The sequence below is a fragment of the Athene cunicularia genome (genome assembly GCF_003259725.1).
Source record: "Athene cunicularia isolate RWA chromosome 10 unlocalized genomic scaffold, athCun1 chr10_part1, whole genome shotgun sequence".
Lineage (NCBI taxonomy): Eukaryota > Metazoa > Chordata > Aves > Strigiformes > Strigidae > Athene > Athene cunicularia.
Window position 1 is genome coordinate 16,805,342 of NW_020799112.1, and position 24,194 is coordinate 16,829,535.

The following is a 24,194-nucleotide window of genomic DNA, read 5'->3' on the forward strand; positions in this document are numbered from 1 at the left end:
TCACTTACTGACTGGCATCATTCTGTATCAGTGTTACTGGAGGTTTCATGTTTACTTCAGTAGGATCAGTGAAGGGGTCTGGGATATTCATCGTTAACATGAGGACGACATTCTTGGTGTCCTAGTAATGAATTCTTAAATCCTTTATAAGGAGGTTGCATTCCGTCTTCCATTACTTACCCACCTAACATTTCTGTGCTATTACAGCAAAACTCTTCATGTGTCCTGTTACATTCCTGTGGTGCCAGCTTTCTCGGTGAGAAAGCTTTAAAAGCACATGAATCTCACAGGATTTACTAAATCATCTGAGAGATGTTTTACTCAGAGTACGAAATAGGAGACCACGGCGGTTCCTTTGATTGGTTTTTGTAACAAAGTCATTTTGTCTCCTCTGCAGACAACTTCAGCAGCAGCAAGCAGAACTTGAAGTACATCAAAGAGATGGACTGTCATCCTATGACTTATCTCAGGTGAAATTTCTCAAGGTTTTATTTTCGTGCCTCTGATCTTTTAAAACATAAAGCAGTGGCAGATTTCAGCAAAATTAAAAATACACTGTGACTGTCCCTGAACTCCTTTTCCTTAAATACGGTGGAGGGAATTGCCTTCCTCTGTGTATCTCAACAGGTGCCTGTTCCAAGTATAACAGCTAACGTTCATGAGGGTGGAAAGTCGGTGGAAAAGCCTGATGCTATCTTCTCCCAAGAGAGAGATCCTAGATTTGCTGAGATGTTTGCTGGAATAACTGCTTGTAAGTGAATGTCTCTGATGCTTAATTTTCAGTGCTATATTAAGCTTGGCTACATGATGTGGAACACAGCTTCAAGAGAGTGAAGAGAAACTACAGTGTGGCAGGGAAATTTCCCAGAAATGTCAGTCTTCAGGACATCTCCTACAATATGCCTTTAGTTACTATTTCACCTAAAGATTAAAAATAAAGGAGTAAATTCAGGGAGGGAAGGACAGATTTTGTGTCACCAGAGCTACCCATTTTTGATTCTCTTTTCATTTCACAGGGGCACCTTAAGCAGTGTTCACTGATACGAAGCATACTGAGCAGAACTTTCTGTTTCTAAGTATATATTTCCTTTTTTAAACAGCTGATGTGAGTTCATCTCTCTAAATAGACATGGATAAAGAAAGTTATTATGTAGTCTTAAGATAGGCCTGCATTTTTTTACTCAAATCATTGGGTTTTGCATTGATGCTTTCAGAGGCATATGCCACCTTGGAGTGTAATAATATATATGTTTTCTGGTCAGTTGAGGCATTTCTAGTGATGTTAACCTGTCGGTGAGTCCTTGCTTTTTTTTCGCCCAACTTGTTGGAAAATTCCTAGAAGAGTGATAGAAGTCTCAGAAATAGTATGTTGTTCTATATTTTGTGAAAAGTACTGTGAGGCCAGAGTGAGTGCCCTCACCAAGGATTTCCCAGCCCTGTTGTAAGAGGTAGCAGCCAACTTGTCAGCTGGACGGACATAGCTGACTCAAACTAGCCCCAATCTGCTGCCCGTTGCCCTAACAGACAGAAGTCACTGAGAAGACTGGCAGCTGAAGGGGTCATCCGAAATATATCTGTAGGAAACCAGGCTCATTAATTCCACTGCTCATGGAAGAACTCGTTAATTGTTTATTGTTCTTAACTGTCCTCACTGAAAAAGAGAAGTTTTTACATTTGTTTTAAATAAATCAACGTGCAAATGTCATGCAGTGCATGAAGGAAACAAGCCACAGGGTTTGACTCCAGGGGTGTCGGGAGATGACCTCACTGCATTGGTTTCTTATGTCTGGCTTGGCCTTTTCAAATCGAGAAGGCATTGTAACTGCAGGATAGGCTTGATATTCTGTCCTCCTGTTGCTAGGACTTCTCTGTTATTCCTGTTCACCCTTGTCTGTCTACTCTAACAGTGAAGTCAACAGCTGAGGCCATAAAAGGGGTCCATTAGAAGGTAGCAAGACTCCAACCCTAAACACCAGAATATGTTTTTCCAAGCAAGAACATCTTGCTTTTTGGCTGCCTTATTGGCTCTTTTTCAGGCAGCTCTCAACTGTTTGTGGGGAGAGGTTAGGGTTAAGAGTCTAGCAAGCTGTGAGGTAGCTGGGAGGTTATGTTCTTGGAAATGCCATTTCTCTTTTCATTCTTATCAATTTACAGGCTATGCTTTTTTTGGGACATTCACCCTGTCTGAATTTCTCATGGGAGCTGTGATCAAGGTCTTCTCTGGATGATAAAAAGAGATGGTTCGCAGTTAGAGATGAGATATGCTGTCCAAAACCAATATTGACAAACCTGCATGCTGCCTGCAAGACATTTGCATGATGATGTTGATACCCAGTCTCCTTCTCTGCTACATTCTATAAAAATACAGGTTTGACACAGGGAGATTGTTGCCATAATTGCACGCAGTGGCCACATGTAACTAAAAAACAAAAGTGGGGAGAGGAAGCCTGGCTTCACCGATTCATGCGAGTTCCTTTAAGCAGGGGATGATGTGGTTCTTAGAGATCTGTGTTCTACAGGCAGAATCACTGGTCCTGCTGGGAGAAGGGCAGATCATTGACTAGTACAGTGATGGGATTTAGAGAAAAACAGATCCACGAATGCAGGGAAAACACCAAAACAAAATGAAGTTTCAGTGCTGTACCAAAGGTGAGAGCAGAGAAGTAGTGTGTAAAGTCCTGAGCGGGAATACAGCTGAGAGAGATGTGGTCCAGATTCAGAGGCTAAAGAGAATTCAGTGTAACTCAGGAAAGAGATTTTTAAAGCTGATTTAGCCGTTTGTGATTAGTTTAGCTGTTCCCTTTGTCTTGACCTCATCCTGCAGCACAGACCCCAGTAGCTGCCATGGCAACTCTGATCCACTTGAGGAATTCCAGTTCATTTAGGGCACTCTCAGTTTTGCTGGTGAGTTGTTTTCAAATATCTAAAGTACCCACAGGATTTTGTCTCAAGTCTCTTCTCACCCTGAGAGTTTAGTATCCCTGTAAAGGGTGGCCTTAAAAAATGGGACATCTCATGCAGGAATGACAGTACTGCAAAAAAAAGGAAAAATCATCAGTTCTCCTCAGAGATAGCCCAACCCGTTCTCGATTCTTCCTACTATATACACAACTTTCTCTAGAAAACAAAACTTCCCCACTTCTTGTTTTGTTTTTTTTTATATGGCAGCATACGTTTGCAGCCCAGACTCAGTGTCTGTGCTGGGCAATACATAGCCAGTGAGGAATTTCTGTGAATTCCTACCTTACAGAGGGAAAGCAATGACAGCTTGCATCAGTGGCATACGCACTCCTCTCCTGTGAATTAGAGGTGCCTTCTTTCTTTGGGAAGGTGAGCTTAGATTCTTGTTAGGAACATAATGTAAGAAGTAAGAAGAACTTAGGGAATAGCTGGTGTGTGTTGGAGGCCTTTTGTGAGCCATACTCATGAGTATATATATGAGTATAAAAGCCACCTATTAGTTGTGAACTGAGTGGGCCTTTTGTGAAGGGAAAGCATCTTGTGAAATGAGTAGGAATCTGAAAAGAGCAGAGGGGTAAATGAGGAGGCAGACTTGATCTCTAGGTTTGTCAAAGGTGCACAGCAACAGCCAAAGCCATCAGTGAATTGTGCAGTATTTTGCGCTTGGAGGTAGTAAGAGAAGATGAGGAAAGTGAATAAATGGTGGTGGAGCAGGCCTTTAAATTATTTCAAGAAAAGCAGTGGTAGTGAGGTTTCCCTTGGCTTTGGAATAATCCAGTGCCAGAAAATTAAATTAAGGGACCAAATGTCACTGTTCACCCAAACTCATTTCGTTCGGTTAGAGATTGATCTCCAGTTGCCACATTAAGAGTAGACTATAAAAGTTAATGGCATCTCCATGTGTGTGTTATTCACTATGCAAGTCTGTTTTACACCCCACTGAGATGCTTGCATCCTATTTCATGGCTCCCTCAAGCCACATATAGGACAGCAGAATCCATAAGAGACCAGTTTTTTGCCTTGCCACAGCTCAGGTGAGCAAGTCTTGCAGACACTCAGAAGCAAAGTGCCTCCAGCTACCCGTGAGATTGAAGTGCAGGTAGAGGCTGTAGGATCACCCACATTTTCAGGTTGTCACCCCAAGATCTGCAGGCATCCCTCCAGACTGCCTGGCGAGTCACATACTCCCCTCCGCCTGTCCTGGAGGGAAGCAGGCTGTCAGCTGGTTAGGACAGGGGCTCTTTGACACCATTCCTTGGGATGTTCAACCCAGGGGTGTCTGGGCCCTCAGCTGCTGCCTCAGTGCAAAGAGGCTGCGGTAACAGCAGCAGCCCTGGAGGGCTGCTCCAGGAGACAGAAACGTACCCTCACCCGAGGCCATCCCTGGGTAGGCCAGAGGCGCACATCCATCAGCAGCCTTTCTTCAGACCAGGCTTGTTTCTTGGGACGTTCTTCCATTCCCACAGGCGGATTCTCCCATCTTCCTTCCAGAAAACCTTTGTTCCCCTTCCCAGTCTGTAGCTGGGACTCGAACACCCATCGCTCCCCGCCTCAGCCAGAGCCACTCGCTGTCTCCCGCTCCCCCTCCCGCCTGCGCGGTCGGGAGCAGCCTCCAGCGGGCACAGAGGAGCTCTGGGCTGCGTGGCTGGAGGGCACGTACCAGTGTTATGTTCCGTGCAAACAATAGCATTAACGAGGTACATCCTGGGAAGAGGGTACGAAGGAGACACAAACCAGCTGTGCCTCGAGTTTCAGACTGAATTGTCATAGAGCCCTTTTGTGTCACTCTTAATGTGTTCCACAGGGCTTCTTCATAAAGCTTTAAGAAGGAAAGAAGAATCCCTGCTGCGGATATACATTGCAATGCTCGTTAAATAATTTTGCCTTTGTTTTCTCATCCCCTAAACTTGTCTCTTTCTGTGATTTGTTTTTCTTTTGTAGCAGATAAAAAAATGATGGCCTCGGCATCCACAGCGGGAAACCAGCAGCTTTACTCACAGGGAAGCCCATTTCAGCCAGGACATTCAGGAAAGACTTTCAGGTACTGTAGTCCAGATCCTGAACCTTTCAGCTTTTGTCTGATAGTGGGGGACTGTTCCCCTTCAATCTAGTGGAAACAAAACCGATCTAAGATGCAAGGGCTCCCTTTCCATGAATGAGCTTTGCCTTGTGTAAACTTCACTCCTATGTAGTGTCTCGGCACTTAAGCTAAGCTTACAAGCTGAGATGGTTGGGTTATCTCTGTGAAAAATAGTGGCTGGTAAGTAGATACTTGCTGCTGTGATGATGTAATTGGAAAAAAAGCTAAGAAGTTTAAGAAAAAGCTCTGAAGTTTAAGAGTTTGCCTTCATTTCCAGTCACTTTTTGAGAGTGTGGTAACAGTGATTCTATTTACCTTAGTGCTTTTCGTATCACTGTTCTGGGACTGTCACACTGGAGTTTCTTTGTCCTGTTTTAGACCAACCAAGGTTGTGAAAGTGAAGGAACAGCCATTCAGAGGCTGTCAGTTCCAGGAATTAGAAAACATCTGCAAACAGTAATTTTATTTAAACCAATGTGTTCTTAAAGTTACAATTGCTGATAATCTCAGTGGGGAGAAATAAAATCCCCGTGCCTGTGTTTTGTCAAATTGAAACCAAGAATAACTTGGGGGGGGATATGACAGTAAATTAAAATGTCTTTTAATTGGATATTGTATATTGCTGGATGGTTGACTTGCCATCTTGGGGTTTGGCGTGTGTGTTGTTTGTTTCCTTTGTTAATTCCTGATGTTTAACTCTAGCTTTTTTCCTACTGATGTTCTATTACATCAAGTAATGACACATCTTCCAGCATTTCCACCCTCGAACTGTCCTCCTTGAATGCTCTCCAGGCTAGTCCGTTCAGTTGCTGAGACTGGGCAGCCTCTTTTGCTGTACTGTTTTGCAGACTCCTGGTTTCAAAGTATATATTCCAGATGCAGTCCAAGCCCCTTAGACAATGGGACTTGCCAGTCCGGCTGGGAAGGTGTCAGCAGTAGGGCCAGCCCTCCTCAGCAGCTGCTGTGTGCTTCCGAGTTCAGCCAGATTTAGATGGACTTTCTTGTCCACATTTCTCTCTTTGGAAGCTCTGTGGCAGTAAAAATAAAAATAAAATTAAAAAAAATAGAAAACAAATTCTACAAAGAATTTCTAAACACACTGCTTTTAGGCAGCTTAAGAAAGACAGAATAACAACTCCCGTACTCAAATGCCTGCCACGTTTTGCTTACCACTCTGGGAGGGATTTTGTCAGTCTTAGAGGATTCAGTCCTGCATCCTCTCTGCTCAGCCTTGTTTACTTCTTTTCCCAATCTGCTCTCTTCTTACTCTGTAAAATGATTGTGAAAATAGACAATAGGAAAGGGATTAGAGAAAAGAACAATCTGTTTCAGTCGATGCACAAAAGCATTTTTATATCTTGTGTCTTGGGTCTTCTAATGCATTAGATACTAAACTAGTATGGAGCCAAGTGTTTATGTACCGTATGTTAGACTGATTTTTTTTTTTTCCTTGCAAGCCTTTTCAAAGAGATTATAGAAGTCTAATTCAAAATAATTTTGCCCTTTGTGTCTATTTGAACTGGCATTTTAGAATGCCAGTATGTTTCACAGTTTTGTGATGGTTTTAAGTAATTTTTTATTAAGATAGATTGAACAATTAATTTTAATGGGCTTATAAATATTTCCATATCTGGAATAGCGTTTGTGCATCGAGAATATATCCCACAAACGAGGCGCTGTTTTTGTTCCTTTAGTTCGTCTGTGGTACACGTGCCTGGTGTGAACGACATCCAGTCTTCTTCATCAACAGGCCAGAATCTGACACAGATATCTCGCCAGCTAAATCAGAGTCAGGTTGCCTGGACAGGAAATCGCCCACCATTTCCAGGACAGGTATTGATTAAAAATGTTTTATTTTAATTAAAGATTTGCAATCTCTGTGCTAAATAGGAGTAAACCCTATTTATAACGTGATTAAATGCACTTTGTCGTTATCATTTGTGTTTGAAGAGGAATCGGTTCCCCCAGTTCTGTTCCTTGGCGGGTTATAACAATTTCAGATAGCTGCCCTATGCGTAACTACGTTCAGTTTGTAGTAGTGTTCATAACAGTGTCAGTTGCTACACTGACATAAATCCCAGTGGATGGTCTTGGTCCTGCACTTATTTTTATGTGTGTGCTGAATGAAATAAAAGAGGACAGCTGTTATGCTTTAGTATCAAGCCTGTGCATTAAATCTTTCTTGGACAAAGACCTTGCACCCAGCAATGTTACCCACAGTGAGCAAAGTTATCAGAAGAGGGCATGCACCAATCCAGGTATGAATTCAGAACAGAGGCTGCTTAGCCCGCCACCCCTCCGTTAGCACTGCCCAGTGTAGCACACATTTTGTCCCGTGCTGGAAGAAGCAGCATGTCACACTGTGAGATGCCCTGTGTTCGACGGTGTTAGCCCAGAAATTACTTCTGTGCAACATGAAAATAAAAAATGGTTTGAATCTCTGTTAAAGACAAGGAATATGAAATAATCATCTTTGATCTATCACTACTGCTGCTCTTAATCACTCTTGACTTTCCATTGTTCAGTAGACTAGAACGGCATGTTGGGGTGGACACTAAATAACTTTTCAGTACCTGTGTGAATTCCACATTAATCACTGATTCTTTCCAGCCCTCAGTGTGCCATGGCTATTCTGTCACACCTGTGCAATGAAATCTAGTTGTAACACCTTTTTTTTTTTTTGAATGATATGCAATATGCTAAAACTTACTAAAAAAAATTACTCATTCCTCTTTCTGTCCAATTCTTTTCAAGTGAACAGAGTTTGTGTGAGAGTGTAGGGAAATTGGAATTCATTCATCCATCATAAAGTGAAATCGAGTTAAGCCTTGCGGAAGTGACACATCATGCTCTCACTGTCATTGTGAAAATCTTTTAGAAATATACAATTTCTTAGCTTGGAACAGAGCTGAAAACTTAATAGCTGCTTCATCATGTTATACGCCTGTTGGGAATCTGTTTTCCTCCCCCAAGTCCCCTCCATTTGTCCCAAGAGAATAGTTTCACTCGAGTGCATTGATTGCCAGTAACAGTGCACATCATTAGAAGTATCCAGAGATATAATCACCTTTAATTTCTGTTTGTGGAACTAGTCAGGCACTGAATTTTTCTTGGAACTGCTGGATTTGTTCATGATGTGGGCAGTGGTTTGTAAGCAGATTCAATCTGTAGAGTTATAGTTTGCTGTAGCACATGACTTTGGATGAGATGCTTCACCTCCCTTAGTGTATATGTTGTCTCAAAGCAGTCTGCAGTGCTTATTCATTTGTGTAATGTTCTTGGAGATCCTATGACGAAGCCATTATGTGGATGAAAATGACAGCAAGTTGGTTTTTAATACTCTTGAATTAACTTAGCTGCCTGGTTAAAGCAAAATTAGACTATTTTTTCCCTCCTCCCAGGGCTAGTGATTCACACTCCCTCCCAAGCCTTTTTCAAGACAGAATAACCTTGCTGCCCATACTACTTAGGCAGGGAGAGAAAGCAGTTCGTTAGCTTTGAAACTTCTTTGGCCATTTTCCACCAAGTGCTGAAAACTCTGGTCATCTGAGAATTGCCTATATTCTGCAAGACATTCAGATAAGCATGATTTTACTGTGATGCTGCAAAATCAAAACACCTGGCAGATAAATGTGAATTCTTTATACCTGTTCCGTTTGAGATTAATCCTTGTAATAGAGGTGAAGGAAATCCTGTTTTTTCATATACCTCTGATATTGGGTGCATGTGAGTTAATCAGCAGGAGTGCTGTAAATGTTGGTGTACCGTTTGTTGTGTTCCTTATGCAGCAGTAAGTTGAGTTTGACAGAAATGAAATGTGGCCGAGAGAGGAATAATGCATGTTCGCATCTGCAGAGTTTATTTAGTCTTTGCTTTACATTGTTAAAAAGCGAGTCTTCTGTGCTGTTCCTCAACAATAAAACTCATTCCTTCCTTCACCCCTTATTCCTCAGCAAATTCCATCTCAGTCTGGCAAGGCGCAGTCATCTCCCTTTGGGATTGGAACAAGTCACACCTACCCAGCCGATCCGTCGTCATACAGCCCCCTTTCCAGCCCAGCCACCTCTTCTCCAAGTGGGAATGCCTATTCTAGCTTAGCAAACAGAAGTGCAGGGTTTGGTAAGTTTTAAATGATGTAACACAAAAACGCACATACAAATTAAATTCCCCAGTGTTTAACTTCATTAAAAATCCTCCAACCTGTTCTTTCGGTGGGTTAATGGGGAAGCCCAGGTGGTGCATGGGTTTTGCTTTCTGCTGTTGAGCACAGTGGACAGAGATGACCTGTTCCCTCCATGCTGCATCTCTTCCACATCCAACACACTTCAGAATATTGTGGCATTTTATGGTGTGAGAGGACTTTTATTTTCAAAAAATGGTGTCACGAAAGGTTAAAAAAGTGGCTTACGTTACTAGTACACATCCTCCCAGGTTGTGGTGAGCAGGTTTGATTTCTTTTTACTTCTCAGAAGAATGCTTAAATAGCACAAATTTACATTCTTTTCACTTTTCAACTTCCCTGACTGCATGGTGGTGTCCTCTTGCCCAGAGATGGTTTGTGGGAGTTTGGCTGGAGACAGGAGTAGCACCCCCACTGCTGCTATAACCTATTGGGAGTAGGTGCCGTGTTTTGGAACGGTTGTCTTTTCCTATTACATGCTAATTTAGTGGCTTTCAGACCTTGACTCAATGGGTGACCCCTTGGTAACTTTTCTGCACTCTACCAGCAGGATAATATTTAAGAGTAAAAAAAAAAAACAACCTACAGATCCATTAGTGAGAAGCACATATGGAGTCCATGAAAAATTTTGCTGGTTGATAATAATGCACAATTCTAAAAAGCATAAGTAGCAGTGTGATAATATGTGTCATTTTTCTCTTGCCCCCTGAGAATAAAATTGGTGCAGATCTGTTGCAGATTACCCTCACTGAGTGCAGACCTTTTGCTGCATTTCCTTAGACAAAAGTGCATCGAAACGGCGCTCTTCCCACAGAGCTTATTCATGCTTCCATTTCCACCAGGCTTTGTACATTTGTTTATGAGACAGCCTTGCGTTTCAGGCCTAAGCTACTTGGCAAGAACCCTTTCACCTAATGAGAAACATTTCCTGACCTACATCAGTTTGGATACTATTAATAACACAACCGTCACAGAGGCGAATGTCTTTAACCTCCGGCTGGCAGGACCATTTTGCTGAAAAGAAGCATCGTTCGCCTCACTGAGTTAATTTCAGTATATTGCTCTGGAAAAAAACAAAACGAAACAAAAACCCAACCAAAAAACCAACACAAACTTGCAGCTTTTTTTTAAAGGGTAACTTAGATGAATTTTGTTTTGGCCCATAAAATGGCTGCAGGGTTTCTGAGTCAGCTGAATTATTGGTTGTGGTAATGTCAGTAAGGGAAGAGCTGTAATTATCTACTTCAGATGTGATAGAAATACGTCACTACAGCCTGTTTACTTTCCTGTAAAATGTTCACTTTATCTGTTTTGCATGGTTTAGCTGGTAGCCAAAAGGATTGCTTTAAGCACGTGATTCTCTAATTTCTGAAGCCATGACTATGAGTAGTGACCGATTTGACATGATCGAGTCTTGTTATCAGAGACCTGACATAACACAGGTGGAAGTTTGGCACAGGAAACTTGGCACCCTTGGCAGAGGGAACTAGTAATCAGGGAGAACCAGCAATACCCCACCTATATACCTCTGCAGTGAGGTGAAAATAGGAATAGCAGGAGTAGTTCTATAGAAAAAAGGGGGGAAAGGAGAAAAGGTTTGGAGTAAAAGGATAAGCTTGGTCGCAAGCTTTCTAAAATGCTGATTCTTAGGAGACATTGTAAATAATTGAAGGAAAATTTTCCAAAAAAAAATATAAATTTAGGGCCAGGCTGTAGAAATACGGAGTAAAATGAGTCCAGCTTAAGTGTGACCTGTGACTGTACTCAAGAAAAGTGTATATGTAGTAGGTGACCAAAGTAATGTGTGTCATCATGTTTTTTTCTGATAAGACTATATAGAAGAAATCCATCTCTCTGAAATCATCATTTTAAGTGTATTTACCATAACACTATTCATGTTACTCTCTGAAATGTACACGGCCTCAGACTTTGAAGAAACCATCACCATACAAACTGAATCATCATTTGCTATAAGCCGCATGTTAAATAAATCATTTTGCAGCTGTAATATTGGGAGGACAAAGATAGTCCAGCAGACAACACTCTGCATTTAATACAGCAAGGCTGTTGTCTCTTGATATTGTTTTTACATCTGCTTACAGAATCTTACATCTGCATGCATGCTTCTTAGATGAGTAGGTAACTGGGCACCCACTGCTCTGCAAGAATTAGTCTTTTAAAGGGAAAGTGCATTCAGATGATTCAGTTTCATTTTTAAGTAAAATGGCAAATATTCCTGATTAGTGATTAAGAAGCTGTGGAGGAACACTTAAAAATTGTCTTCCAGTGCCTGGTTCATGGTGTCACTGTGTGTTTTGCTGTAAGCAGTTCACCTGCCATGAGTTTTGCTCTCGGGTTGGCCCCCACCCTGCAGTCAGGGCTGAAACTCCCTTTGGCTTCCACCCTGCAGGGGCAGGGCGTCACTTGGGGTGTTTTCTCTAAGACTCGTTTGCAAACACGGGCGTTGATGGATGAAGCCTCAAAAGCAGGCAGGCATTTTGAAGGAGCTGCTTTCTGACTTCTGCCCTTTCTCCCCCCTCCCCGGCCAGCTGAAGGTGGCCAGAGCAGCGGCCAGTTCCAGGGGAGACCTTCCGAAGTCTGGTCCCAGTGGCAGAGCCAACATCACAACCAGCAAAGCGGCGACCAGCATTCGCACCCGCAGCCCAGTCAGACCGAGGTGTTCCAGGTGAGGAGAGTCCAGCGAGCCCAAAGTCCCTCTGACAGCTTCTGACCTGAAGAACCGTGGCCCTCGATGGCCGTGGTGCCAGCAGGGCTTGGAGCCACCACCTCTTGCTGTGTGCTGCCCTGGGTTTGCACTGCTGTTAGGTGGCATTAGCTACAGCTGAGATGGTTTTGTTTTCTGTCTAAGAACAGCATCTTTGCTGATTTAAAGTGCTGTTTTCCCTTCTCTTTACACCCCATATTTCGGGCTTATGTGTTTTGCAGAGAAGCCATGAAATAGTCCCAAATAGACTCACCCCAATGCTGCCTCTAAAATCTCAGTAAAATCCAACTAGACATCAGTGTAATTCTCTTTGATAGTTCAAGCAGGAAAGGAGTCTGATACTGCAGAGAAGATAGTGGCCAAAAATTTCTGAAGGTTAAACCCAGTCAAATATCAATCGTCTTCAACTACCTTATTTTGTAATAATAAGTAGCATTTTGAACCTTCACTACAGATGGAGTGGGACTTCGTAAGTTAAACTAATAAAATCTCTGTCCTTGTATAACTTGTTCTCAAATTAGATCAAGAAGACAGTTTACAGCAAAACAATTCAGATAAATGCAGAAAAGACAGCTCAAGCCCCAAGCAAGGTTTAGGAGCGAGGCACCTCATTATCTTAGAAAGTAAATTCACCTGCAAGACAGGGCTCGTGCTCAGTTGCTCCCAGGAACGCTGCAGAAGAGACACTAGCCTGAAAATATTCCTGTGCGAACAAACCATTGCTTCACACAGGAACAAATAACATCACTGCATCTGGAATAACTACCTGTCTGCGTGCTTTTACCCCATGGCCCAGGCAAGATTAACCTGTTGCATATCTCTCTGTGTGCAAAGTTTAATCGCTTCGCATGTACTTCAACCTGAAAGCATATTCAGGTGGAGCTGATGGCAGCATGGCTTGATGCCCCCAGAGACACGGGGCTCCAAGCAGCATCTTGCTTGTGTCTCCGGCAGTGCTGTGTCCCAGAAAATGTCTTAAGAAATTAGTGGGAAGGAGGGCCAAGGGAGAAAGGGAGAGCTGGGCTCTCAGAGCTCTTGGAGGTGATGGTGCATTTGGAGGGGATTGGGATGATAGCTGGATGTGATGAGAAACTTGGATGAGCTCAGTTCAAAGGCCAAGAAGCTGCTTGGACTGTTTGTGCCTGAAGCCAGCCCTGTGTTAGCTGGGCATAAGGAGGGAGGCAGACTCGAGACCTGCCATGTCTCTGCCTGAGAGGAGACCTTGCCTCAGAGGCCGCAGCAGCAGAAATGCCTTCAAAGAGATGGAAATCTAAACAGGCGGCGGCAGCTACAGCTTCCCCTTGGCTGGGGAGGAATGTGGAAAAACATAAAATGAGTGCAAGTTTTGGTCAGAAAATGAAGGCTGACCCTGGCAGCTGAGAAACTGCCAGTTGTGTTCACAGCTCTCTCACCACCATCGACAGGGATGCTACAGAGACCTCGATGGATTTTAATCTGCCTTTGTTTTGGGATAACTTTTCAGTACACAGCAGCTCTCGGCAGTTATTCCTTCACATAGCAGATCCTGTGAGCTTTCATACTTGCTCTTTAGGTTTTGTTTTATTGTAAGGATAATGAGCCATCCCTGGTAAAACTTGGCTTTGCAGCAAGAGCTTGTTATTGTAAGGACTGACAGGAAAAGCAAGCGTAAACTCTGGTTTTCTCAGCAAGGGATATCTTTTCCCTGTGGTTTTGGTCTCTGGCTGAGAGGAAAGGTTGAGTATTTTTTGAAACCTCCTGCAGGGACCTTGCTTGGCTCAAGACACGTGGGAGCAATTACCATGAAATCCCATTTCTCTTGAGAAGTTTCTGCCGTTTCCTCTGCCTCTGTACATGTATGAAGGCTGCTTGGGCATCCTGTTAGCTGGAGTGGATGTCTTTGGTGTTCCTCAGAAGACAAAGAGCAGTAATATGTTCACTTACAGAGTGCTGGTGAGGAGGCGAGACCCTCCCCAAACTCATGCTGATAGAGCAAGAGCTCCTTTCTGCAGGGTGCAAGTGTGAGAGGTGTATAGTGAAACCAGAGTTTGCTTCTCTCCACGTGTAACTACCCGTTCCAAGGGGAGCAGTTTCAGCCTGGGAGGAGTGTGGGGCAGCTCAAATGTGCCTTATTCAGAGGAGCAGTCCCAAACTTCTGCCCTGCTGAAGTCCCACCTCCCATTCAGAAACGCTCCAGCAACGTAAACCTTAGCCCAGCCCCCCGCACAGGTCTGGTTTTCACCTTATTTATGTAACCTTTGGCCTTTTCTGGTTTTACACTGAAACGATGAACAGGAAACAGTTTGTGTCTGGATAAAGTGTTAGCAAGTGACACTTCACTTGGATTTTTTTTTTTTTTTCCTTATCATGCAGGACATGCTGCCAATGCCGGGGGATCCAACGCAGGGTACTGGCAATTACAACATTGAAGATTTTGCTGACCTGGGCATGTTTCCACCATTTTCTGAGTAGCTTGTGGAGCAGAAATGGAAGTTCTTCTCCAAGACCATTTCAGTGTAATTTTGGCTCTGCTTTTTCTGTGTTGCATTTCTGTAGAAGCTACTAAACCAGAAGATGCATTTCTCATGTTTCAGATAGTGGTGTAGGGCTTGCTCTCTCCTTCTTGGGGTGTGCCAGTGCCAACAGAGGAGCTCCAGCACTTGTTAGTGTTCATTGACAGCTCCATTTTTAATTTTTTTTTTTTTTTTAATTGTCATCTACCTCAGAGATGAAAAACTTTGCTTGATTTAAAAAAAAAAAAATCTCTGAGTCTTAAACATTTGAATGTGAATGATACCTAATATTTCCTTTGAATGGTAATTTTTAAATAGATAACGAAGTAACAAAGACTAACAGAGAAAAGGTAAGGTAATGTCTTGTTACAGTGCCTACCACTCAATTTCGATGCCTTGCTTTAAGCTTAAGTTTCTGGAAGCAGACACAATATTCTGTTTTCTTTGATTCTTGTAGTTTTTAGGTCACTTTAAATGTGAGATTAAGCAACATAGTGTAGGCCTCTCTCACCAGAAGATTCAGCTCCGCCTTTTCTAACTTAAACTTGAATGTGTGTACATTTTGGTACTTTATGTATATCTTGTGCTGTATGAAGTGATTACCTGTACTGGTTTCTTTTGCCTTTACAAAGGGTCCATTCTGGAGTGTACCGAAAAGGTTGACGATGTATGTGGAGGATTTAGATATCGTGGGAGTCTCCATCACTTCACATAGGTGTTCTTACTTTTAATTCAGGTGGTTCTCTGTTCAGAACAAACTTTTACTTACATAAGCTATTAGTCTGGTTTTGCACTGAATTGAGGCCTATAATTCTATACATTTCTCACTGGCTGCTTTAATTTCTATTGTTCTTGCTCTCCCAAAAATATTGCCTCATAAAAAAATGACTGTAAACACATCAAGATTGCATTTTCTATATTAGCTGCATTTCCTTTCTGTGAAGTACTTTTTTATACTGTGAAACCTCACATTTTAACAGTGCAAGGTGGTGGCCTATTAAATCATTCAAGCTCATTTGCTGCAAGCAGTGAGATGGTTTTGTAGTGTATAATTTTTTTAGAGTGAGTTGGTAATAGATATCAATTGGACTCTTGTCCACGCAGTGATAACTTGAATTTTTGCTTGGATTCCCAAGCAATCACTTCTGTTAAACCCTGTAAACCCTATTCTGTTACATATGGGATTTTCAGCTTACCAAGTACTTTGAGGACTCTTGACTATTCTGAATGCTATATGCTTTTCTGCAGGGGTATGTTTATCGCCTTCCTCTTGGGTGAGTCACCTACCACGTGTCTTCATCAGAAATCTGGTAGATAGTTTTTTATTCGGTATTTCATATGCACGATGAGTTACAGAGGTTGGGTTGTAAGGTCAGTATTTTTATCCAGATCGTTTCTTCTGGGATGGGAGGAGAAGGAAGTGCTCATGAAGGACAAGGAGCCCAGAGTTCCCACGTGCAGGTTGTTCATAACCTTTGAGGTTGGATGGTGATAGCCAGCCTTTGCAGAGGAGGAAGGAGGCAGCTTCCCTCAGCTTTTGCATATTCAGGGGCCATCACGGACCTTGAAACGTCAACCCCAGGGCATAGCCCCCATCTAGAAGATCTCAGTGTCCACAGCAACTCCTAGACCTCGCAGCACTAAGGTCTGCCTTCTCATAGCTCCTCTTGAATTTGGGGGTGCCTGTGACAGGAGGCACTGTGCACATCACTGTAGTCGATCTTATCAGCATCACTGTCATCGATCTTATCAGGATAATATCTTGAAAAGCAGGCAGGCCCCTGTCCTGCAGCCTGCTCTGACCACACAGGTTTCACGCTGACAGCTGGGCTGCAGCAAACATGACCAAGGAAGCACAAACTGTGGCTTTAGCAGTTAGCCATGTAGTGGTGTTTTCCCATGGGAATTTGCTTTCCCAGCCTTCTCCGAGAACAGCATGCAGTTTTCAGTATCCAGAAAGAGTCCTTCCTACTGTTTCTTTCGCTAAATCTGGGACCAATCTCTTACCCTATATGCAAGTGGGGCTAGGGACTCTTTTTTTTGTAGGAAATTTTTTTATATGTCTAGATGCAGTACTGGAGAGGCCTCAGATCTCCTGGTCTACTTGCCTCACCAAAATCACACTGAGAACAAACAGAAAAACCTCATATCTCTTCTCTCCCAGAGATTGGGAAAATACCTTCTTAGGTAAGCAAGCCATGCACTTACACAGTATTCTTTTAAATACACGGATGTTTATTATCTTGGAGCCTTCTCCCTTTCTGCTCACGCTGCTTGGATGAATGACTGCTCGTTGAATTAGATAGGCAAAGCTCTGGAAATTCACTGATAGCTGTAAAAGGTGCCTGGATGCTGTGCCAGCTGAGCGAGGTGGTCGGTGTCCGTACAGCAGGGCATGCTTTTAAAAGGGGCTAATCACGAGGGAGAGAGCAGTAGGTAAGTAGTTTATATCTCTGCACAGAAGATACTTGCCATGATAGATGTCAGTTCTTCTAAAACTTTCAAAAAACATCTCTGTGTAAACTGAAAAATGAATTGAAAAAAATGCTGTTCCTCCGTTTTGTTTTACCCAACAAAGTGCTCGAGCTATATTTATCATTTACTTTTGTTCCTGAATTCAATCTAAAAATAAGTTTTTTGAAGTCATTTTCTTTCTCCTAACATCACTGATGATAACTTCCTCAGCGTGTCACGATTTTTATACTACTGTAGAAGGTTTCTTGTGTACAGAATTTGGCTGTGCAGTTAGAATTGCACTGTTAGCAGAATTTCAAGCACATCTCTTTTTTTTTTGTTATGTTTTTTAAATACAGTATTATTTTTTGAAGCCAGTATGCCTGAGGCATCAGAGCACTGGACTGCTTCTCCTCTTGTAGACCATCCCTGCCTTTCTGGCTCGGAAAGGGGATGGTTACTCTGTTGCGGGGCAGTCTGGATAGTGCCAGGTTTGGGTTTTCCCTGTGAGCCATTATCGTTCTCCATTTCTGTTCTGCCATCCCGAGCCAGTGTTTTCTTCTTGGCTTTTCCACCCCTCCTTACGTCCCGTCCCCCCCCCCACCATTCCCAGCCATCCCATCTCTGCAGCGTTTTCCCACACCCAAGTGGGAGGCGTTGGGTTGGGTTCCCGAGCCAGCGAGGAGGGAGCACTTCATGACTTTAAAGTTGGGCAACTTTGTGCTTCTGACCGAGCAAACGAGCAAGTTCAGCATTTGCTACCGCCGCTGGGCATCCCGCGCTGCCCTCGCCGTGTGCTGCCGTCGTGTCAGTGGCTTGCTCCTCTGAAACAGCCTTGTCCCAGGTCTTGTGGCCGAAAAAGCTGTGTAGCGTTGGCTGTGCTGTATCTTTTTGTCATGTGTTTGGTTACTAAAGCAACTTACTTATCCTATAGCTGAAGTTATAAAGTGCATTTGGAATGCTAACGTTTGTATTCCGTGCTCTTGGTGTAGCTTTGCTGGCACTTTGGCTGCCGGTTTCTAGAATTTCACAGGTGGTGGATTTCTCGTTTCTTTTGTGGTTTTTTGTTTGTTTTGGTTTTTTTTTTTTTTGAAGCTGGAAACAAAGCTGTGATTTCTGATCAAACTGTGTTGCCAACACAGCGTTTCTTGAAACGGAATCTTTTCGGTTTTTTAAACTGATGGAGGAAGAAACTTCAAATAGTAACGATCTGGGCGAGTTATTTCAATGACCGGGCATGCAGACTGAGATTTTTAGATACTAAAATATTTACATTCATTTATTCAGACAAGCAATTCTGTTTCACAAGAGGGACTCCATCACATTGCTTGTTACAAGTGCTACTGGCAGTACCTACGGTGATGCTTTTAACCAGATAGTTCCATTTGTAGCTTTGTTGCCTTTTTTTTTTTTTTTTTAAATTTTGAAGTACAGTATGAAACTGTAAATACTTCTTGCAGTACTGCCTTTTTAACTCTTAATTACTTTTGGCACAGTGTTAAATAGTGTTGGATCTACCCAATTGCTATGACATATATTTTTATACATAGGTGTACTCTTTTTTCGAGAATAATACAGCCATTTTGTCATTAATGCCTTATCAGTGTCATACTGCTGTTGCTCATTGTTTGCAAGGTATTGAGTGGACTAATTTCTAGTTCAGATATTTTCACTTTTCCTGGCAGTGCTCAAGTTTGGCTTCAGGTGATTTTTGCCAGAGTCCCATTTTTCACAGTTGTTAGCTGTGAGGAGAATGTGGGCTTGCTTTTGTTTCTATTAACAGAGCAAAGAAAAGGCGATGGCATTTAATTGTCTTTAAAAGGTCGGTCTTTTCCTACTCTAAACCAGAGTGCATTTCATGGAACTAATGACTGTGGGCACTGATTACTTTGTGTAGATTAATGGTCTTTAAAAAAAAAAAAAAAGAAGAAAAAAAATAAATAAAACAACTCCAAAAATGGGCTTCTGTCATTGTTAGGCACTTGGTTATGTATCTGTTTAAACTCTTCATATTGATGTGAAATTGTGCTGTGGATAAAGTGTATTTTGTACTTCTGAATGTTCTATATTTATGACTAACAAGTACAGAATCAGTTGTGTGTATGTATAACTAATAACTGCCTTTTTAAATTTCATTAAAATAAAAATGTCATGAGCTGTTGTTAATTCCTGCCTTTCTGTAAATGAGTAAGATATGCTGTTGGGAATCATCAAGTTGGAAATAACCCTGAATTACAAGATTCCTGTCAAAAATCAGAAGATTAGGTATTGATCATTGTCTTTGAAATCTCCTCCTATGCTGTGTGGGCAGGAAATTCCCCTTTATCTCGTATAATGGCTGTCCAGAGGGACCGGGAGAGGAATGATAGTTGGGAGATCCCAACTTTTAAATGAAGTTCAGGAAAAACATTAATTAACAGCCCTCTTCCGCGGATAACGTCAAGGTGTGTGAATCGGTATCTGTATAGTAGAGTGTTTCATTAGAGCACAGTTGATTTAGAATTAATTCAGAGTCTGCAGCAATTTTTATTCGCTCCCTGGGGTGGTAACACCGTGTATTCTTTGTCCACCTTTTGGTCTCATTGTTCAAAGTTAAAAAGTACTGGTTTCCTTCCCACAAACATTCTGGTGACCTTTTCAGACTTTTTCATGTAAAGTGCATTTGCCTTTCACTGCGGTTCTTCACTGTATTTATATTTCTTTGGCAACTCGATAGTTTGTGAGCAGGGTTTACCTTTGCTAATAAATCCAGAAAGCTGATGAGTGGACCACGGCAGGAGCTGCAGAGGCTGTGCTCTAGGGCATGCATTCCTGGTGCAGGGTAGGTGATGTTTTCACAGCTCCTACTTCATTTTCAGGGCTCTGCCTGTGGAGAACAGACGTGGGCTCTGCTGGGACCTGATGGGAAACCCACGGGCAAAGCAGGGCGCTGGGACGGGCTTAATCAACTGCAGCCACCAGCCCCAACTGCTCTGTTGGGCTCTGCTCACTAGGAAGGGCTCATCCCAAAGAGACAGGTTGGTCAGTGAAAATGTTGCGTTTGCACTGTTTTGCTGTGAAAAGTGGGTTTTCGACAAAGTGACATTTTGGAATTTCCTCAGACGCTTGTGAAAATTTTTGATGAGTGGATACACCCGGGACTGTGAACCTCATGTGGAAATGCACCACAGCTTCGTCATGGCAGCTCTTTGGTGCTTTTTTCGGTGTGTTTTAATAGGCTCTTAGCTGCTTTTGAAGAACGTCATCCAAACAGAAAGGCTCACACAGAGCGGGTGTTGCACGGATGCCAAGCAGGGTGTGGATTTTGATCAGGGTGTTCAGGATCCCTCCTAGCACCCCTTTCCCATTGATCACCATTAACCTGCGCTCTCGCGTGCTAAATCAAGTGTGCTTCTGGGCACCAGCGTGACAACTGGGTGTGAAAATGCGGGGAGCTGTTAATTTTGGTGTGGAATCCAGATTTAATGAATTAGAGCCAAATGTTTGGTCGCTGCAGCTCGGCGTGGCAGGACACCACGGTAGAAATCCACGCACAAAGGCTGGCACACAGGAAAGAAATGCAGTTGAGGCTCGCTGTGTCCCTACATTTATCATCTTTGGCTCTATAAACTGGTGCTAATGACTAATAGCAACAGCTTAAGTCTTCATTATGATGATAGAAATATATTTTTCTTATTTTTTCCGTGGGAGCTAATTCTTACCCATATTTCCATCAATATACCATTATAGTTCAGGAAGTATTACTCATTTAATTTTCCCAGTTTCTCTCCAAGTTGGACGTAACAGGGACAGATACAGGATGAATTCTTGCATCCTTTTTCACCGAGTTTCAGCATATACTTCATTGCAAATACTTGGCAGCATCTTTCTTCAAACTTCTTGGTCTGGCCCACATAAAATAAAATGGAATCACTTGAACTGTATTAATGGATTTGGGATCAGGTCCAGAGGTTGCTAGGGCATCTTTTCATTAGCTCTGGAAAAAATTATCTTCTAATTATAGACTGGCACTAAATACTAATATACAAAATGTGCCATTTGGGACCCAATTGAAAAAAACGTCAACCCAAGTTTCACACATGGAAGATGCAGCAGTGCTTAAGTGCAGTTACCATGGTCTTGCAGACAAAAACGTAACAGCTGTACGCACATTGCTGTAATTACAAATATGCAGGCACAGCTCTGAAGGGTAGAAGAAAGTCCCAACCACAGCTTGGAAAGAAAACCTGCCCCAACACACGCACCCTGTTAGAGAGTGCTAAATTGCCCAATGCCTCGGCATGCTGCTGCATTATAAATAGCAAGTTTCTCTTCTTAGCTAAGAAGGTGAGGTTTTAAATACTTGGAAAAAACACTACTTGAAGCATGGAAGGCACCGCCACGCTGAACTACTTTGCACCCTACCATCCTAAACACGTTTTGGATGGCTCATATGCACACACACACACACACCAGACACTGCCCATCCCTGGTTGCTGTGGCCAGTGACCCTTCCCTTGGAGCCAAAAGCAGTTCTGTGTGTGGCCCTGACGGGAGGCAGCTTTGGTCTGCAAAATAAAATCACAGTATAGTTATTTTCTAAATGCTGGAATTGCTGGCCATTATCACTGAGGATCCAAGATTTAGAAGGCAGAAGTTGCTGCTTTCTTTGTAGTTTTGAGACCTTCAGTTCGCTAAATAAACACAAGAGAAAATGCTGCCCTGGCACACATGTACACAACCCACACTGTCTTCTCTTCAGTGCGTGTAGCAGGAGGTGAAGACTGGATCGTAAGACTTTCCACTTAAGGAATTTCTACTGTGAGATTTATCTCAAAAGCAGCCCTCCTCTCCCTTGATTTCCCCTCCTTGCATCTAATTTCAATGTGTCCAGGGCCAAATAAGGCCCAGGACGAGGGATACCAAAACATGACTCACAGAGGAAACGTAAATGCTGTGGGATTCCTTCCTTCACGTAAATCACACTCTTCCAACCAAATGTCATGGCTTCGTTTACTGGTTCACATAATTCTGAGCAAAAGACATCAGGAGGCAACACTGTGCAATGCTGGTTGCTGAAGAATTAATTTATTTTTTTTTTTTAAAAGGATGGGTACGTCACATCCTCAGTTACCTGATGCCGCCTTCTCCAGCCACCAAGAGAGCACAGAGCAGTCTGTGTGAAAATTTAGGGTTCTTTCAGGTAATCTGAGTTGGGAGAGATGCAGTCTGCTTGCCCCAGTGTGATCTGCTGTGGGAAGCATGAGTGCGCACGGAGCATCCTTTCTTCATAAAAGAGGTAGGTAGAAAAAAAAGCCCCTGATCCCCCTTCCAGTGTCTCCTTGGTACCAGCTTCCAGAGGTGAACTCGCATTCCTCCCCGCACCTCCCTTTTCCCCTCAGTGCTCTCCAGTATCTGACTGCTCAACACCCCAGAGCTCCTGCAGGCCTCCAGAACTGAACAAATCACACTATAGTAAAAGAAAATCTGGGTTTGGACATTGATTTTACACAGCCTCAACTAATCCTCTAATACCAAGCACATGTGTCATCGTGGTTGTCTTGAGTAGTCAGGAAAAGTTTTTGCCCGATGATTTATTCAGTGATGTGGGAAGAGGCCTTTGTCATTGCACCCATGAAGCTTGAAAATGGAATGTTTGCATCTGTCCTGATACGGTGTGGAAAAGTATTGAACGCTTTAACTGAAAAATGTCTTGATTTTATCCTATGCAACCCTGAAATGAGATGGCTACGGCTTTACGAAGAATTTGCGGAACTGACACCTTGTTAACTCGAAGTGCTTATCTTTTCCATTGTCTTTTAAAAAATGCATTTGGCTGAGAAAAAAAAGATACGCATTGAAATTTGTAAAATTCCTATGAAAAGTTTCAATCATTGAGAAACTATAAAGTGTTGTGCGCTTCCTTTAAGCCATGTTGATGCCTCCACTGCACAGAGATGCTTATTCTAAAGGAGGTTCTGAATTGGCGTTTATTTAGATTCTTAACATTTTTTTTGTGACCTCCATGATTTAAGGTCAGAGACCTCAGCAGGGAGTCAATGGAAGTTGTCACTTTAATCATTTTAGTTCTAAAGATTCATCAAAGTTACGCGAATTGACCTAAATTTCCAGCTCCTGCTGAGGGAGTGGGGTTCTGCACTAACCTACCAAGGTTGACCTGGATAGATCATCTGGTAATGAAATACTGGAGCAAACCCACTGAAGCCAGTGTCAATTATATAAATAAGGCTACTAAAAGACAAAAGCCTTAATTCAGTAAATGGTAATATTTGGTATTTATAGATCGCTACAGACATGCATGACACTTCGTCACAGACTGTGCACCCACGCTGAGCCCAGGCAACAGATCTCTGACAGGTTTGTAAAATCCCCATTTTATCCCTTGCACCACCGTGTCAGTAAAGGGTGGGTGAGCAGATTTTTGTACCAATGTTAATAAGGTGTCAAGGCAATTTTTACAAGACTGTTTTAAAACCAACCAAGACTTCAGCATTGAAAAAATAACTTTATTAGTAGAGGTGGGAATATCAGATAACAGATTCCTGTTTTTCTCTCGGTTTTGTGCTCGTTCTCCCATCAGGAGTATGTTTTACAGCCATTTAAAACACTGGAGCTGAGCTTCCAGCAACAAGTCCATTAATAACTCCTAAAATTGGGTTAAAGATACCCTGAAGGCTCAAATTTCTTTGCTGTTAAAGTCTGCCATCCAGAAGAGAAAATATCTAACAAAAACAGAAAAAAAGGCTTTCAATTTCTTCCAGTTGTTTTTCATGAAGAGAATATTTACTAAATCCTGTGCTTGTCAGATTTTAAAAATCACCTGTGAAAATGAGTTTCAAAACTACTTTCCTCAAATGTGACCAGAAGTGCTGCTGAAATGGTTGCCACCTTCCTCTGTTCCTCATGGGACTCGGAACTCGGGAGTAGTGGAGGAGAAGGTCTGGTTCCTGAACCACAGGACACGGTGGGGCTTTGCAGCCACAGCCTGTGGCCCAGGAGATTCAGTTTGGACATTTGGAAAAACTTCTTCACTCGGAGAGGTTGTGCAGCGTGGAAACAGGCTGCCAAGGGTTCCTGCTGTCTCCGTCCTTGGCTGGCCAGGCACCAAGCTGGGGAGAGCCTCTCTTCCCCAGGAGGTGGAAGAGGTGGGTCCACGGGTCCTGTGCCACCAGCATCCCTGGGATTCCGTGGGGTCAGCTCCAGCACTCGGCACAGAGTCAGAGAAGGCACCAAGACCCCTATGGGGTCACTGACCCTGAGTCAGTTAAAAACTCCAGCTGGCCTCCTCAGCAAGTTGGAGCA

The 24,194-nt window shown here is 42.8% G+C and overlaps 1 protein-coding gene across 4 annotated transcripts in view; it reads left to right on the forward strand.

Annotated features, from left to right (window-relative positions):
• Positions 1-17,951, forward strand: part of ARNT2 (aryl hydrocarbon receptor nuclear translocator 2) — a 99,745-nt gene extending 81,794 nt beyond the window's left edge. For 3 of the 4 annotated variants that reach the window (XM_026856198.1, XM_026856200.1, XM_026856201.1), the window contains 7 exons: positions 398-470; positions 628-751; positions 4,903-5,002; positions 6,736-6,874; positions 8,995-9,160; positions 11,771-11,907; positions 14,299-17,951. In XM_026856198.1, coding sequence (XP_026711999.1) covers positions 398-470; positions 628-751; positions 4,903-5,002; positions 6,736-6,874; positions 8,995-9,160; positions 11,771-11,907; positions 14,299-14,397 — 838 coding nt within the window. In that variant the 3' untranslated portion in view covers positions 14,398-17,951. The remainder of the gene's footprint in view (positions 1-397; positions 471-627; positions 752-4,902; positions 5,003-6,735; positions 6,875-8,994; positions 9,161-11,770; positions 11,908-14,298) is intronic. The other variant, XM_026856199.1, reaches the window with a different exon arrangement.
• Positions 17,952-24,194: the final 6,243 nt, after the last annotated feature.